Source organism: Oreochromis aureus, linkage group 6 (assembly GCF_013358895.1).
Source record: "Oreochromis aureus strain Israel breed Guangdong linkage group 6, ZZ_aureus, whole genome shotgun sequence".
Lineage (NCBI taxonomy): Eukaryota > Metazoa > Chordata > Actinopteri > Cichliformes > Cichlidae > Oreochromis > Oreochromis aureus.
Genome location: NC_052947.1, coordinates 38,231,197 through 38,248,478, shown reverse-complemented (window position 1 = coordinate 38,248,478; position 17,282 = coordinate 38,231,197). Strand labels below are relative to the sequence as shown.

Sequence of the window (17,282 nt, the reverse complement as noted above, 5' to 3'; positions counted from 1 at the left end):
CTTTAATTGCACTTCCTTTTCTTTGTGGCAGTTTTTTAAATCGAATTAAAAAAAAACAAACAAAAAAACTCTGTTAACTTTGCTGTGAATCAGATTTTTTATTTGGCGCAGACATCGTGAAAGGTTAAGCTGCAGGTAACTTCAAAACATGGAACACTGTCCGAATGTGTGTGACAAAGGATAATGAATAACAATCCTGCTGATAGACTGCTACTTCACTTTAATTAGTGACTATTCATTCATATCACTGGCGTTTTGAAAAATAAAAATCTGAAATGCAAAATGGAAAAACAAGAAAAAGCCAGAACATCCCGGCTGGTCTCTAAATGGGTTAGACGGTAGAAACAGCGGATCCTACACTTCCCATGATGCCGTCTTTCGCATGTCCGGTCATCGTGGTTATTTCCTCTAACACCCCTGCTGCGCCACACAGTACAGACCAAATGGTACAGACTCTATTCACAAGTCAAGCAAAGTGACGTTTCAGTGTACGTTGTGTGGAATATCCTTTTAAATTCGTTAACCGCTTTTATTTAATAATGTAAATAAACGCAGAAAAAGGCAGAAAGAAAGGGGAAGAAATAAAATGTAGTTAACAGACGGATAAATGTAAATATTACATTGTGAATGGGGTGTACAGCTGGTATGACATAAAAATATAAGAGCATCTAAAAACAGGACTATAACTAAGCATATGTCTATGCTTGCAGCACCATCTAGTGGACAGACTTACACCTGCAACCTTATTATAGAGACCTACGTTTAATACATTGAAATAGACTTATTCTGCTTTTCCTTGTTTTTATATCTTTGCTGTTCCTAGGACTACGCTCTTCTGGACAGAGATCTCGGATGTTGTTCCTGGGAACTGCTGGAGCCACTAGCCCAGCTTGGGGGTCACTGCACCGAGCACTCTGATTACCACTGGGACCACTGTTGCCTTCACTCTCCACATCTTCTCCAGCTCTCTCTCTACCCTTGGTACTTCTCCAGCTTCTCATGTTCCTTCTTCTTGATGTTGTTGTCATTCGGTATAGCTACATCTACTACTATGGTCATCTTCCTCTGCTTGTCCACCACTACTATGTCCGGTTGGTTAGCCATCACCAGTTTGTCTGTATCTGTATCTGTGAGGTAGACCCCAACCTCTATGGACCTTGTGCTCAGAGCTTGTTCCTGTGCTGCCATGATTAGTGCCTTTGTGCTGTCTTTCAGTCCAGCTTTGTCCAGCCACTGGTAGGATTGTTTTGATTTTGTTTATTTGAATTTATTTATTTAAAAGGGACAGTGCAGTTTAACATAGTTCAAGTGCAAGACATGAGACTGATGTACCGCACATAGGTTTATAGCTACTGCTAATTTTCAACAATTGTCCCTTGTTGGGCTTACAGTCTAAATAAATACATATTACAATAAAACATACATTTTAAAAAACCAAATTACATCATAAATACAATTACAATTAATAAACAATAATTTAAAATAAAATTAAAATCATCAGATAAAATGACTACAACTTTGGTTTCCCTTTAACCACACTTTAACCTTCAATGTAAAGGATCTAATGTCTGTAATCAGTTTGATATCGGTTGGAAGTGTGTTCCACAGATGGCAGGCCTTTATAGAAAAAGCTGACTGACCGAATGTAGATCTGCGATATAATATCTTGCAGTTGCCGTTCACCTTACTCCTAGTAACACGATTACTGTCTTGTCTGGCTTGCCTGGATTTTGTTTTTCCCACTCAGCTGACTTGCCTTACTCTCTGTAGGTGTTTGATGGTTTAAGACTGCTCTGAATGCGTGGTTTCAGACAGCTTTTTCTACTTTTTGCTCTATATGATGTCACTGAACAGAAGCTCCGCCCAGCTGCTGTGCAAATCTTCTGTTTACATGGATCAACTGATCATAACAAGTTTGTCTTAAGTGGGGGGGGGGGGATCTAAAGCAGCTTGTTTCAGAAAGAGGAGGAACTGATGGGGTCCACAAAAAGCTCAGCATAAGATAATATGGATAATTTTTAACACTCAGTCATGCACAGCTACACTGTTAGGGTACAAGAATAAAAATAAGCAGCTGTAAATGAGCAGAAAATGTTCCCTTAGATGCCATTAGTTAGTTATTCACAGGAACTGTTCACGTTTAAAGCATTAATCGATAAACTATATATGTGCTAATGTGTCACTAATATTTACGGTTTATTTGGAACCTTGGTAGTCTGAGGCAGTGTGTTGTGGCCAGAGTCAAGGAGGAAGCGCAGGAGGAGGAGAATCTCCTCTTTTCACCTCCTCTGGACTCTGGTCAAGACCTCAGAGCTGAGAGGGCTCAGGCAGGAAAAGGGCGGAAAAGAAAAAGATGAAGAAGCTGGTGGTGTTTTTGCTTTGCGCGGTCCTGCTGACCATTTACACAGGTAGGAAATTCTCAGGGAATTGACCCAAGCAGGACAGCGACCTGTCACATCAGAACACCTTTTCAGGTGCTCTGCGTCTTGTTTTTTGCAATTGTGAGGGAGCTGGTGTAGTTATATTCTTAGACGTTGAAGAGTAATGCATGCCATTGTGGTAAGAATAGGTTATTTTAAGGGTAGTTTGCTGCACCTTCCTTTTGTTGTTGTAGAAATATTTAGATAGATTTACAGAAGATCTTTATTTGTATTTTTAGCCCAATCGTTTTGAACCACTGTTGTATTTTATAGCAACTGACTTTTGGCCTGATTTAAGCCAGAAGACTTACATGTCATCAGGGTGGTTTATTTTTGTGGCAATCCACAGTCTGTCTTAATGAGCTAGGTGGACGTACACCGTGAGTATTTTTGCCACGTTGCTGTGAGGCTCCAGGCAGCACCAGCAACTCAGGCCTTGTGTTGACAGAGTTTCACAGCAGCTCCCTGTGGCAGCAGAGGAACAGAAAGCCTGCTGGGGTCATGTGCTGCATGGGCTCGACTCCCTGGGGAGTAAGGGGGCTGAATGGGCACTTTGTTACCTTCCACCAAATACCCTGCTTCCTAATGCAGGCCTGGGCTTAGAGAGAGGGAGACAGAGAGCCCTCACTCTGCACAAACTGGTGTGTGTGTGTGTGTGTGTGTGTGTGTGTGTGTGTGTGTGTGTGTGTGTGTGTGTGTGTGTGTGTGTGTGTGTGTGTGTGTGTGTGTGTGTGTGTGTGTGTGTGTGTGTGTGTGTGTGTGCGTGCGTGCATGTGCGTGTGTGCCACAGGGGAATAAACAGCCACACATAGACACTGGTTAAATAGATCAGGCCAGCGACAGCAAATAGTGTGAGAGGTTTATTTATGGGCCTAGTACAGCTTTCAGTGAGAGGAATGCTATTCTTATTAACCAAAACTTAACTGCCAAGAAAACAGATGTCACAAACAAAATATCTCAGGCAGAGGTTAAATTCAAAGCAGGCAGTTTTAGTTCCTGAGTCTAAGAATAAGTCAAAACAGAGGAAGCTGCCAAAACACAAACACTGACTCACGTCTACAAGGCAAGAGCAAAACAGTCTTATCCTAACCTGCTAAACCTTCTTTTTCAGCACCAAAAGAAGTCAACGTAAGTAAACATTTGTTTCCAAACTCTTATCTTTTCATTTTTTTCCCCTTCAGATGCAAACCCCATAATCAAGGAGAGCGTAGCTAAGCAGCTGCTCCGTACCAAGAGGCAGGACCGGCCAATGAAGGCTGGCTACCCCGATGAGCCAATGAGGGTAAGGTCCACTCAGAGCAAAGAGCACAATTAGTATATTGAAAAAAAAGCACAGATTTAACCAAGAGTATTGAACCTATTCAGTTCTGTTGCAACAGTTTGTGCTGTCCTGTTTGTCAGCAGGATAAAAACCAAACAGAGTGTAAGTGCTGCAAGCATGACAGAGATGTTTAAAGTAATTTAAATTTTGTTTTTTGTGGGAAATTGTCACTCGTCCATATAATGAATTCATTGTGTGTGTTTTAAAGCTTTTACTTATAGTGTTTAATCACATTTATGCGGGTTAAAACAGTTTTAAGTTGAAGATATAAAAGAATAAAATCAGTCATATCACTTTGTGTTTCCAGACCAGTCAGCATTGACTCAGGTGAGCAGCTTTGCAAATGCAGTATTTTTAAAACATTCATAGATCTTCAGAGAACATTTAAAGCGTGTTACAATATTTTATAAAACATTTATTATTATTATGTATTGTCTGCTAAGAGATGGTAAGTGTTAAAGCTTTGTGAGTGTTTTTATGAATTAATTTTAGAATTTTTGTACATTGCAAATACTTTTGATTTCACCTCATTTTATTAGTCTTTGTTTGTTTAGTGTAATTTAGACTCTTCCTGTGTTAAATCACACGCAAAATTAAAATAAGGTCAAAAAAAGGTCAAGTGGCACGAGAAAAATATTTTAAAAAATTAATTAAATAAGGTAAAAAATACATTAAAAACAAATGAAAATTAAATATAATAACAAATACATACAATATAATTTTTAACATAATTATTAGATTTTTTTTTTAAATTCCATCTATTGTATAATTAAAGGGAATTTTACCTAGGATCATTTTTTCAGAATATATTCTATGTGTGCATTTATAATAAACTGTGTCATTACATATTATTTAATTAGTCACATATGGTACCTGTAAAAGAAAAAACAACAAAAACCTTTGACCCTTTCTCTGTGGGACAAAGAGAGCACGGACACAAAGGTCTGAGTCACCTAATCTAATTTACAGGTTAAGAAATGACAGCTGAGACTCTGAGCTTGTCAGTTCCTGTCAGTACCTGAGCCTCTTAAAGTAATCTCTCTGAAAGCACGTGCACTGCACTGCTTTTATTACATCCCCCAGCTCTGTACAGGACACGTGATATCGCCCTCGGTTTACTCATCTCTGTCATTTTATGTTGTGCTGTGTTTCAGTTTGCAAAACGAGCTCCAGCATTTTTCTTTCGTTGTTTCTTTCAGTGTGCACTCATCTGTCCTTTGGTTCACCTTATTCATTAACGCAATCTTCTCCCTGCAGGAGCATCTGCTCCACATGCAGGCTCTGGATCTGAGGGCCCGGGAGACCAACTTGGAGCACTGGCTGAACCCTCACTGCTACCCACGCTGCGACAGAAACTATGGACACCCGGTTTAAAAGGTGGCAAAAGTTGCCCAGTCTCAACTTTCACTTCTAACCCCAACTGCAAACTATTCATGAGTGACTGCGGCACAGCGCACCCACACAGCAACACAACCCTCAGTTTTCATCTCAGTCACCTTTTTACACACCTTTTATTCCCTGATGGCTAAAGGCCTTGTCTCTTTTGAACTGAATGACTTGTTTCTGTATTGGAAGTTTGTCTCTGCTGTTGTGTTAGTGCTCTTCCTGTTTTTTGCGATTTTATCAAGACTGTTTGGCACAACAGGAAACCTCAGAAACCTATGAGAAAATAACTCACAGCCGGGGCTCTTTTCTTTGAACACTATTAGTTTTCTTGCTTAACTCATTTCAAAAGTCAAACTGGCTCACTATCAGTGTTTCAGAGTTCAGAAATCAGGCTAATTCGCCAGTTCAGAGTTAAATTGTGATAACGCCAAAGTGTCACTTTGACATGAAAGAGGATCAGAGTTCCCTGTGATAAAGTTTCAGTTAAGGGTGAAGTGATGTCCAGGTGGTTTGGTCATAGAGATAGTAAACCAAGTTTGGTGGCCTGCTTGAATCTAAACTATACCTGAATATTAGATGTTAATATGAATATTAAGACTGATTTGTGCCTCACTTCACAGTACACATGGATTTAAGGGGATATAGAATAATTTTTTTTTAACTACACTGACAAACTTTTTTTTTATCTGAACTTTTTTTCTCTCTCTGCAGTAAAAGGCCTGCTGTGACTGACTGACTGACCGTGGACTGAAGCTGGAGTCTCTTTTCTCATTATCTTTCAATCTAATGACCAAAATATGCATGTGTTGTATTATTTCTAGAGTTAATTCTTTGTAATTTGCTCCTTTACTCCTTTATTTCTGTAGCTGCACAGACTGAAATTTGTTAATGAATAAAATAAAAAAATAAAAAAAAAATCATAAGCTCCAATAAAGTTGTATTTATTTGTTTGAATAAGAGCGAGACTGCAGCTTACGCGTTTCCTTTTTTCTGAAGACAGTCGACTGGATTCTGGTTTCAGTGACATAAAAGTTTTAGCGCCTCAAATCATTTGCATATTAGATGGCGTTTTTTTCTCTGCTTAACACCTTGAAGCGGAGGCAGGCCAGAATGTTTTTTCCTTAGCCGTGTTTGTGCGTCTGAACGCCCCTTTCACACACCTTTCCCCCCGTCCTCACGCTTTCCTTTATAAAAGCTCTCAGAAACATTTTATTTCGTTTTAGGGGACATGAAACAAACACGAAGGAGTTTGCTGCTCTGATAAAGTATATTTGTGTGTTAATTATCGGATTTCAAACTTGGATAAACTGGCTGGCCGGATGCATAAAACTAAATGTGGGACAAAACGTGCACGCGCACGACGGCAGTCCAGACTTTTAGCTGACAGAAAATTGAACACAAGCAAACGTTGAAGATGCGCCATCGTTCACCTGTCCAGCTGACGCAGGGCGAAGGGAGGCGCACGCCGTGAACAGGTCACCACTGTGACACCTCAGAATGACCAGTTAACCTAACGCGCATGTCCCCGGGCTTTGAGAGCACACAAACTCCACAGACAGTCGTGCAGGAAGTTTGAACCCACATCGGCCACTGCACCACCCGCATCAAGTGGAGGACAAATACAGGCCTGTTGTATTCGCCCCCCAGTCTGTCTACGTGCAGAAATTACTAATGAAGCTAAAGAGGGTTTGCTTTTGTCATATTTTTTTATAGGCGACATTTGTATGTTTTATTATTATTATTTTATTCTAAAAACTGACAAAACCGATTGTTAATGACTCCACCAGTTTTCCCGTCTGACCGCGTCGCTCCTGATTTTACGCCACACACGTGCGGTTATTGAAGCGCTCAAATCTGTAAAGTATGAACGCCGTAGAACCCGCGATCGGTCCACATATGAGTGGGCCTGTGTCGCGGATGAATAAAGCAGACCCGCGCTGCATAGAGCTGTGAAATGTGTGCACCTGCCTGCGGAACATTTTACCCGTTTCTCATTTTTCACCTCACTCTGAGGCTGCTGTCTGAGGCCTGTCCTGGCGCAACTGCACACACAGAAAATATCATTACATCAATCAAAACATTAAAAATGTGTTTGCTTTTAAATATAACCTCAATAAAAATGGAATAATTATTGGAATGACTGGCTGCATTTGGTCATTTCAATCGCTTTCTTTTTCTTTTTAATAAAATTAAGCGGGCATGCACCCATGTAGAGTCACGACGCATATAAAAATTAAACAATGAAAGCAGATTCACAGACTTTTCCACAGACATTTATAGACCAAAGGGGGGAGAAATTTATGTTGTTGTAACTCTGGAGGGAGAATAATGTAGGCCTCCCGCAGGACTGTGTGAGCCGGGCTGGGTAATGAGCCTGAGGCCTTTAACTTTTGGCGCAACTTAGCAGAAATTTCAATAAATAAATAAATATTAAGCAACGCGTTGAAATCGAGAGATATTATTATATGTAGGGAATATAAAACTTAGCCCGGCGGTTAAATAGTTTGTCGGATCTAATTGATGGATCTAAGCGGAACCCGGAAGGCTGACGATGGTTTAGAAACAACACAAAGAAATGAGAAATTCAAATGATTTATTGAAAAGCGTCTAAAAAGCAGTTTGACAACAACCTCTTTTTTTGTCAGTTACAACAAAGCTGTATGATCGTTTTTCTATGAAAATGTAAAATATAGTAACTATGTTAATGGAAAAATGTTATATTAACTTCGGGAAAACTTTAGTGTGTGTTGAATTTGTTAATTTAGTTTAGGTTTTAGAAAACTCCGAGGCAAACTCGGTCTTTGAAGACAACATAAAGTTTTTTTTCTAATACTTTTAAATTCAAAGTGCTTGAGTTAATTTTTAAATATCATTCCAGGATTTGAAATCAAGCAAAACTTTTCAGTCAAATCAGTTCAAATAAAGAGAATTATTCAGACCATAGACTGAATTAAATATCCTCGCTGCAAAGCTCAGGTGGGAAGAAACGTGTGGAAAAAATACATTCTTGTTAGTTATAAATGCAAAATAGTAAAAGTCACAAGCTCTGTACAGAAAGTAGCCACTCGCTGCAAAGGAAACATGCAACTCATGTTAACCATTGCACAATGTGAAAGGGACTTCATTTGATTTGGTCAATACATTAAATAGATGTCCAGCTTTATATTATATACACATATGCACATTATGTTATTTGCCTTTTTACATTACATACAAAATCTGCTTTGCTTGATAATCCCACCATGTCCTATAAACTTCAGAGTACATCTGCTGAAAGTCAGAAAACAGAGCGTCAGTCAGTCATCTTTTGTCCTTGAAGAAGCCTTTAGAAGTGCTGCTCTCCTTGATGGTGACCGTCAGGAAGTTGGCGGTCACGTCTGTCACCAGAACTTTCTCCACGTTGCCGAGAGACGGCCTCCACGTCACTTCATCCAAGTCATCATCGAGCCGCGTTGGTGATGGCCTGTCCAGAAAATAAGGCTTTTCCATTTGGGGGAGCTCAGCGGGGCGACTCAGACTCATTTTGGAGTGGTGCTTGAAGTGTGCAGGTACCAGGTAGCCGGAGCCATCCTTCATCCTGTGAGTGTCCATGTCTGTTCTGTGAGGATGCAGGCCACGGTCTGAGTACAGCTGTTTGTAGGAGCTCTCCCCAGAGCGCTGTGTGTGGTGATGGTGGTGGTGATGGTGGTGGTAATGATGTTTATGGCTGTGGCCGTGGTTCTCTGGATGTCTGTGGGCCAGTTTGACCAGCCTCATGTCTTCGCCCCCCTGGAGCTTAGCCAGTTTGTGAGGGCCATGGCTCTCCTGCTCCTCTGCTCTCCTCTTATGGTGCTCAGAGAAGCCATCATTAAACCGTGGCTTAGGCTTGGGACCTCTCTTTTTAGGTATGTGGATGAGTTCTTCTGAATTAGTTTGATGAAGCAAAGACTGATGGTGCTCACGGGGGCTCAGTTCAGGTGGTCGGACGCGTACGCTTTCTCCACGGTTGACGGTACTCGGTGGAAAGATGGTGGGCACGACAGCTCTCAGGCCCTCTCTGGCCCTGGGGGTGGCGACTGGTTCTGGGGTCGGGTAGGTGATGCGCATTCCTCGGACTGCTTCGCTCCTGAAGTCATAGGACTTGGACTTCACCTTTGCCTGAGCCTATCAGAAAATTTTCAAAATTAGTATTTTAAGAAAATGACACCATTTTTCATAGCGAGCCTCAAACTGAATCAGTTAAAAAGGGATTCATTCATTCTTTTATCAAACATCAACATGTTTATTACTCAACTTCCACCAATCCCCTTTAAACGAGCCCTGTCAGTGGAGACTCTGGCATTTTGTTCAAGACAAACTGCCGCTCATTAAGCAATTTTCACGGTTCGCCGCTCTGAATAGATGAAGCATCAGGCCGTGATGTTTTCCTCGGCTCATGGGAAAGTAACATTTAATAATAAAATTTAAATTAAATAATTTATTTCAGACACATATATCAATTTCAGTATAAAAACTACTTGTTTTATATTTTTTAAATATATTTATAAATTACACAACAGGGACAACAAATGCATAAATGGAATGTGTTCAAGAAACAAAGAAAAACACCTTGTGTCATTTAGAGCAGAGTAGCTTTGTAGTTCTTACAACTACATTTTTAGAGGCAAATAAATTTGTACATTAAAATTCAAGTGAGAAATTTTATTATTGATCTACAAAATTAGAGAACTTAAACATTTCTGAATTCTAATTTATTACATGCCACCTGCAGCTTTTCCATTTTTACTTTAAAAGTGGATTTAATAAAGAGACAACAGACCCAGAGCGTGTAAAAGAAGAAGAAGAAGAAGAAACAACAGCCTGGCTGTTTATTAAACACATTTTATTTAACAGGGCACAAACAGTCCTTATGTAAGCTAGTCCATTAAAACACCTGCATAACAACTGGTTTTTCTCTTCATTTAGAGAAGCGGAAATAACCAGATACATGCCAAACTCTCTGGCTCAACCCATTTGTCAGGACCTAGAAATAATTTTATCATATATATTCTAATGCCTGGCATCACCACAAAATTAACAGTTCAATTTCCCCAGTTGAAAAACCCCCTGATGGATTCCCTGATGGGACACCTTTTGCGATGTGCTTCTGGCCCCAGGGGCCGCTTGTTTGACACCCTTGTTTTAAGGTATTCAAAGGCCGTTTTAGCATGTCAATACATCCCCATTAGGCAATAAACAAACTGAATACACTCCCATTCATGGGCAGGCTGTCCTAATTATGCATAATTAGCATATTTAACCTGCTCATTCACTAATGCATGCAAAGAAAAAAAATTAAGAAGCCACAATCTACAAAAGTGGAGAGAGCGCAGGAAGGGTTTGTACGGGCTTTATTAGACTCAAGCAATAAAAAATAAAAAAATAAACCAAGCTGCCAGCTTTACCTTAAGCAGAAACGTCTTGGGTTTTGGTCCTCTCTTTTTGGGCCCGTAGAGCTCCCTTTCACGCTCCCTGTGAAAAAGCAGACACCCATTTTGAGTGTCACGGGAGCAAAGTGCACCGAGGACAGCGTACAGTTACCGAACACTCACTGGCTCTGCCCAGAAAGGCCACACAGACATCTTACCTCTGCTCAAAAGCGGCGAACAGGCGGGAGTCCAGAATATTTTCCTCCGGTTCCCAAGTGCTGTATCTGCGAATTAAAAACGCGGAGTTAGACAGAGGGAGCGGAGACTGACACACGGCGCTAGCCTGCGAGCTAAAAATCTCCACCGTGCTCAGTTTTAATCCCGCTGTCTCGCTAGCTGTGGCGTGCTAACGACAGCCACAGCCGAGACAGTGCGGGCAGGGCAGCCGCGGGCTGAAAACATGATGAGGCTCAGTGTAGCGGGACTTACTTGGGAGACCACCCCTTCCATTTCACGAGGTATTCAATGCGACCCTGCATGCCATCAGAAACAAACAGACAGGACTTGGTTAGCTCGCAAGGGTTAACAGTAGTATGAGAGTGCGGTGGTGGTGCTCTTATTCAGCATTCTGGGAGAAAAGAGCACGTTACATCTCCCGCCTACCTTCCTGATTCTGCGTTTGATGATAGACTCGGCAGCGAACACCCTCTCCCCGACGGCAGAAAGCTCCATGTTTACCCCAGTGCTACCTCCCGTTAGCTGGGTGGACGCTAACGCTAGCAGAGCAGATATTTTTCTCCAGTCCCAGCCACTCTGAATTCCCGACAGACCATAATACTCCCGAACAGAATGGACGTCAGCGCAGTTTTTTCACAGCGTTGCTAAGGAACCGCAGTCGGTGGAACCTTTAGGCGAGCACCCATTGGTCGAACCGTTGCTACGTGCTCTGGTTGCTAAGTGGAGAGGAGGAGCTTGCGCCTCAGCGAATTCTTCGGGGAGGGGGAAATGGTGGCTTCTTTCCCCGCGCGGCGAGTGAATCATTTCGCGCAAGTTATGTGCGCAAAAATGCACGCGGCATCAAAGCGGTCTCGTTATGCGGACACGCCAGCGTTATCCGGCAAATAGAGAGAAAGTAGGAAATAACGAGGGCGCCCGAATTGCGCGCCAGCGCGTGGGTAGTTTCCCTCATTTGCGTTTGGTAGCTACAGCAGCGCGTTCATCAGCTGATGAAGCGGAGGTTATTTTTTGTTGGTCCATAAACACCAAACGATCGCCTCCACGTCCTGCCTGCGTCAGGCCAAGTGCTACATATCTGTCCGGTCCGTTCACGTGATTTTATCTAATTATTCTCTGCGCGTTCACCTTAAAGGGAAAATATTGTAATTATATCCAGCCGTCTGATTTACCGCATATTACACGCCGGCGCTCTGTTGTTTAAAATAAATGCAGAGTGGGTGATACATTTAAATCAAATACACGCCCTTAATGTTATAAAATAAATGTGTGGTTTGGTAAGAGGTCAGTCCACTGGATCTCAGTGATTAAACTGAACCTTTCAGTGACACTGATTCATCAAACGTTAGGAAAACAGCTGTCATGGCCCAAAGATAAGCAGTAATAAGACGAATTTTCCAGGAAGAGATCTGGGAAAGCTTCTCGCTGTCTGAGGTTTAAAGGCATCTGATTGGTCTCTTCAATGAAACGGGGGGTTGTGATTTGTTTCTTTGAATTATGAAACACAACCAGCTTTGAGTTATTATTTACTTTTTTCCCGATAATGAGATTTCTCAGCCAAGATAATCGGAAATTATGGACGAGCTCCTGCGAGGCCCCTCGTTTTTAACGCACATCAAACAGAAAAAGGTCAGAGTTAAACCCCAGTTTTCACTTTTCCTTTTTCACAGCGAGGCGCCCTTCCGCTCATAAATCAGATCCCTGTTTTTCCATACAGTGACACATTTATGTTACCCGCAAAAAAATAATATCAAATTAAATAAATTCGATTATTTATGCATTTACTTTGGTATCAGTGTAATAATAAAAAATAATAAAATAAAAAATAATTTAAAAACATTATTATTATTATCATCATCATTATTATTATTATTATTATTATTATTATGCATTCGACTATTTTTATATTTATAATTTTTTACTTGCTCATTTTTTAGATTCGATTTTATTAGGTTGAAATAACAAGAATAACTACGTTTGTATATATATTATTTATTTATATGAAAAGATCTGTTTAACAAACGTTTATTTGCTTGATGTGTCTGTTTAGCGCGGACGGCAACGGCTGAGTCAGCATAAAGAGCGGTTAGTCTCGGCTGAATCATTTGAACATCTTTGCTGAGATTGGCTGATCTTTCTTCGTCACTTAAAAATGAGATGAAATGAATTCCAACACAAGAACAGCGGCGATAAAGGGAAGGGTAAGTAAGTAAAAAAAAAAAAAAAAAAAAAAAAGAAAAGAAAAGCTGGCCATACAATCAAAGGGGTTATTTGGTTATTAATTATGCATTTAATTCCTCTTCGGTTGGAACATTTTTAAATAAATAAAAAAATTTCAAAAATGCCTCAGACTCATGACTCATCATTTAAATCTATTACATCTAGGCAGCAGGTCAGGTTAAACTTAACTGTGATCATTTACTGTTAAATATGTTCAAGCACAAAACTGATGTAACAAACTCAACTTTTAAATTATTTCATATACTTTTATTTTTTCTATCTCCAATTATTTTAATTTTTTTTTTTTTTTTTCGTCCTTGAGCACCACTCCCAAATATTCTTTTAGGAGTCATTTGTGTAACGCTAGGGTAACCACAAGAGAGATATGATTTTCGAAGACAGAGAAGCTTGAAAAGATAATCATCGAGAAAAGGTTTCAGAAACGTAACATTACATCTATCCATTCAAACTCTGGCGGTGGTGAGCTTGAAGAAGAGGATGAAACTGACCTCTAACCCCTTCCAAAATAAGCCTGCCCCAGGACCCCGCTCAGCGGCACACCGCGGGACCGGCCAATCAGCAGCCAGCCAATCAGCAGCCAGCAAGGGATAAAATACGGATCTGAAGAAAATGGTCTCCCTGCACCAAAGAAAGAAACACCCCGCGGAGCTGACAGTGTAAAAATGCAGCGGGCACCGATGGGATTTACTCGCGTGCTGAATTTGCAGTCTTCCTTTTAACTTTTTCTGGCTGTGCCTGATGACGTCATTAAATCATTCTGCGGTACATTGATTTAGAGGGAAGAAGCGTTTTTAGAGAGGGGTGAGAGAGATGGCCCAAATCCACTCACATGCACTTCTTGCTGGGGTTTCGGATTCTAACTGGAGTCCACAGAATTCCTCTGGGACGAGCATTGGTGCCATTTATCAGGAAGCTCTGCAGCGCTGCTTGTGATGCTGCGTCATCAAATGCATTTAAATGCAACTTTCGTCTGTTTACAGGGAAATAATGCAATATGCAATAGCGTTTTTATGTCACACAAACTGTGATCGGAGCCTCTAAAGAGGAAGCAGACAAAGGTGGACGGTCCTGAAAAACGGCCCAGACACAAATCTTTCAGCTCTTCCAGGTGTGCGTTCACCTCCTAGGTGTCCTACAGAAAAAAAAAAAAAACGGAGAAAAATCTAAGGGTGTGAGAGTGTTTGAGCAGGAACATCAAATACCAGAAGTCATCATGGATCATAATCCCACAGAGGGACGGCTGGACGACATGGGCAAGCTGGTGACTGGCTACAGCTGGAAAATGGGAACCCTAGGCTATACTTGTGATATGTTTCAACATCTTAGATATCCCAGCGTGAAATGCTTTTATCATCTGGTTATATCCAAACCCACACTGAAACACAGGAAAGCTCCAGAGCAAAGGATTTTCTCGAGGAGCCTGGCAAGGCCCTGGTGCAAACTTCAAATGCGGAGAAGACAAATTCAAGAACAAGAGCTTCTGCAACCTCCGTGAGGAGCAGGAGACCTCCAGCTTCAAACTGTATTACCCTTCAAGGACCTGCAGTTCAAAAAGTGCCCCTCATCTGATTGGTCACATTTGTGATTGACATGACAGGAGGATGCAAATCTTTTTACGCACTACAAATTCTTTTTTATATACAAATCTTTTTTACTCACATACAAATCTTTTTACACACACAAATCATCACACAACTAAATCTGTGTGTATGTACTGTATTACCCTTCAAGGTGTGTGTATGTACGTGTGTGTGTGAGTGTGAGAGAGAAATCCATAGTTTAACTTCTGATATTCTCAATGAATAAGATGCTCTAACTAATTCATCTTAAGTAAGCTGCAGTTAGTTTTTCTGAGGCAACAAGTTTGCATACGTTTTTTAAGTTCTGAGAAGTAATTACATTTTACAGTACAGGTCTCTGCCACACACACACACACACACACACACACACACACACACACACACACACACACACACACACACACGCACGCACAGAAAAGAGAGAGTAAAGCCGTCCCTCTTCTGAAGTTGTGCAAAGTGATGAATGTTGTTTGTTTGTTTTGTTTAGACCGACATAATGTGTTCAATTTAATAAAATTCCTCGTTTATATTTATTAAAAATAAAACACGCTTTTGCTTCTTCTTTTTCACGTTTCATCACTTCAAAATATAAACACTATCATGTAAAGCTAAATATGTAGCTACATGGTAAATAATATATGCTGCCTTTATTGCTTGTAAGTGTAATAAAACAAACAGCTGAGGTTGGTTTAAAATCTCAATCATGCGCGCGGGTCCAGCAGGCCCACGATCACTGACTGAGGAACAAAAACATGAAAACCACACGGGGGTGAAGAGGCCTCACATCGGGATAATTAAGAGCAGAGATTGACTGACCACCAGCAATTTCTGGAATATTTAAAACTATCCAGAGCATTTGTCGTTTTAAATTCCTAAACTGTTGTTAATAAAAAGGTGTGACTACAGGCTGAGCGAAGATGCCACGACGCATTAAAATTCCCCAAATTTCTAATAAACCAAATTAAAACATTTTTTCTGTTCTTCTCTGTTTTTGAGCGAAAGAATCTTCAAATAAAAGTCATTAAAACCGGCTCAAAATCACCTGAAAGAGCCAGAACGGAAAGTGACTCGCAGTAATTTGGTGTTGCGCGCAGAGAGGGAAATATTTACCATATATGTAAGGTAATTTTCCCCGGAGGTGAAACCCAAAGGGAATGGCCGAACACCCGCCCCAAACCAAATATTTGAAAGATGCCCAAATCTCCAAAGCACTGCTTTGGATCTGTGGCGCTGCAGTGAGTGACATATCGGAACCTCTTAAAGGAAGCAAAGCTCGGATTAAGCCTTCAGCTGGCCCGGTGATTATTCCAGGCTACAGGTTCCGATCCATGCTTCGGCTTTTTTTTCTTCTGAGCGCAGACAGAAAGAGAAGATGGGCGCACCTCAGAGTCTGGATGCGATTGGTCTCGGCGCGCCTGCAGTGCAGCAGTGCCGCCGCCATTAAAACACCATTGGTTGGCTTGTATCCGGGCAAGACGTGTGTTCCCGGTGTGCGCACAAAACAGGAATCCCCGGCCACAGCACAAAGGGACTAATACGAAAAACAGCGCAATAATAAACAGACATTTCAGACATCCCATTGATCAAGTTCAGCCCGTTCTGTGAGGCTTAAGCATTGAAGGAATCCTGCCCCAATTAAAGGCTTTCCCCCATTTTTTTCACTTCTCTGGGGATCTAAACGTTTACATTAGACCCAATTTTTAGCCTTTATTAATTTCATTTATTCATAGGCAATCGCACTAATGGGCAGGTGAAGAAGAAATTTAGTTCAATCAGGTCTCATGGCAGGTAGTCAACATTCTTCATGGTTCTCTTCATTTTTAAGCTGAATTCCTTTCACGGATTCCCGTCATGTCTCATAAAAACTTGATTTCCGTGCAGGCTCAACCGGTTTCAAACCCACCGGACTCGTACAGCCTGCAGGGTGAAAATGATCAGAGAACAGAGAATAGACCGAAATCAGAGGCGCGAGGCTCCAATTCACTACTTAGGGAAAACACTGTGGATAATCATGTTACGTTGACACGAAAAAACAAAACAAAACAAAAAACAAAAAACACCACCCGAGTCTTCATGAGTTCACAGTCTTCGTGAGGGCTGAGCTCATCTGCCAGTTACCGCTGGATGACTGGAGCTTTAGTCACTTTGTTCATTGGAAAAGTCAGGGAGATCCCAGCAGGCTGCCTGCGTAAATGAAACTATTAGGCTCTGATGTTTTTATGTGTAATTTACACTCCAGTTTCTATTCCCACCCGTTTCCCCTTCAAACAACTTTTTTTTCTGTGTAAAAACGACACAAAGACTCCTTTATGTGAGCAGCTTTAAAGGGTTTCAGAGGAATATTTGTACCAGGCTCATTGGTGGGTTTGGGACAGAACCTGAGATGATTTTTCCCCCATTTACATACGGAACTAATGTTCACATCATAAAGAGCTCAAACAGTCGGGTTCAATCAGTAATTTTGTCACGCGTGGAAATTTCTGTCCAGTTCACGGCATTTGAACCGGATCTAAATTTAAAAAGGGCAGACGGGTCAAGAGGTTTGTAACTGCGCTGATGTGTGGCGCAGTCCAAAATCTGCACTTAAGGATGTGTGCGGATCTCCGTGCGGAGAAAGTGCAGGCCCACTCGAGACTCCTGTTGGAATAAAAGTTTGGCACTTCAAAAAGCACGTGTCTTCTGTTAAACGAGCCCCTGAATCTGTTCAACACGC

The 17,282-nt window shown here is 41.2% G+C and overlaps 2 protein-coding genes across 2 annotated transcripts; one reads left to right on the top strand and one right to left on the bottom strand.

Moving 5' to 3' along the window:
- The first annotated feature begins 2,260 nt into the window (after positions 1 to 2,260).
- Positions 2,261 to 6,051, top strand: c6h17orf67 (chromosome 6 C17orf67 homolog). The gene is made up of 4 exons (XM_031754225.2): positions 2,261 to 2,408; positions 3,602 to 3,702; positions 4,999 to 5,118; positions 5,839 to 6,051. Exons 1-3 carry the CDS (start codon positions 2,354 to 2,356, stop codon positions 5,113 to 5,115), a joined length of 273 nt encoding a protein of 90 aa, XP_031610085.1. The 5' UTR covers positions 2,261 to 2,353; the 3' UTR covers positions 5,116 to 5,118; positions 5,839 to 6,051.
- A 1,652-nt stretch (positions 6,052 to 7,703) lies between these two features.
- On the bottom strand, positions 7,704 to 11,404 carry cbx8b (chromobox homolog 8b). The gene is made up of 5 exons (XM_031754209.2): positions 11,178 to 11,404; positions 11,004 to 11,047; positions 10,733 to 10,798; positions 10,551 to 10,617; positions 7,704 to 9,270 (listed from the first exon to the last, which is right to left on the bottom strand). Exons 1-5 carry the CDS (start codon positions 11,244 to 11,246, stop codon positions 8,428 to 8,430), a joined length of 1,089 nt encoding a protein of 362 aa, XP_031610069.1. The 5' UTR covers positions 11,247 to 11,404; the 3' UTR covers positions 7,704 to 8,427.
- Positions 11,405 to 17,282: the final 5,878 nt, after the last annotated feature.

What these genes read in the sequence shown, in the direction of transcription:
- c6h17orf67 (XM_031754225.2), top strand. Translation starts at nt 2,354, where the DNA reads ATGAAGAAGCTGGTGGTGTTTTTGCTTTGCGCGGTCCTGCTGACCATT. An exon ending in CCTGCTGACCATTTACACAG is followed by an intron (nt 2,409 to 3,601) that starts GTAGGAAATTCT and finishes TTTCCCCTTCAG; the next exon opens with ATGCAAACCCCATAATCAAG. An exon ending in ACCCCGATGAGCCAATGAGG is followed by an intron (nt 3,703 to 4,998) that starts GTAAGGTCCACT and finishes TTCTCCCTGCAG; the next exon opens with GAGCATCTGCTCCACATGCA.
- cbx8b (XM_031754209.2), bottom strand. Translation starts at nt 11,246, where the DNA reads ATGGAGCTTTCTGCCGTCGGGGAGAGGGTGTTCGCTGCCGAGTCTATC. An exon ending in TGGAAGGGGTGGTCTCCCAA is followed by an intron (nt 10,799 to 11,003) that starts GTAAGTCCCGCT and finishes TTTAATTCGCAG; the next exon opens with ATACAGCACTTGGGAACCGG. An exon ending in CCAAGACGTTTCTGCTTAAG is followed by an intron (nt 9,271 to 10,550) that starts GTAAAGCTGGCA and finishes ATTTTCTGATAG; the next exon opens with GCTCAGGCAAAGGTGAAGTC.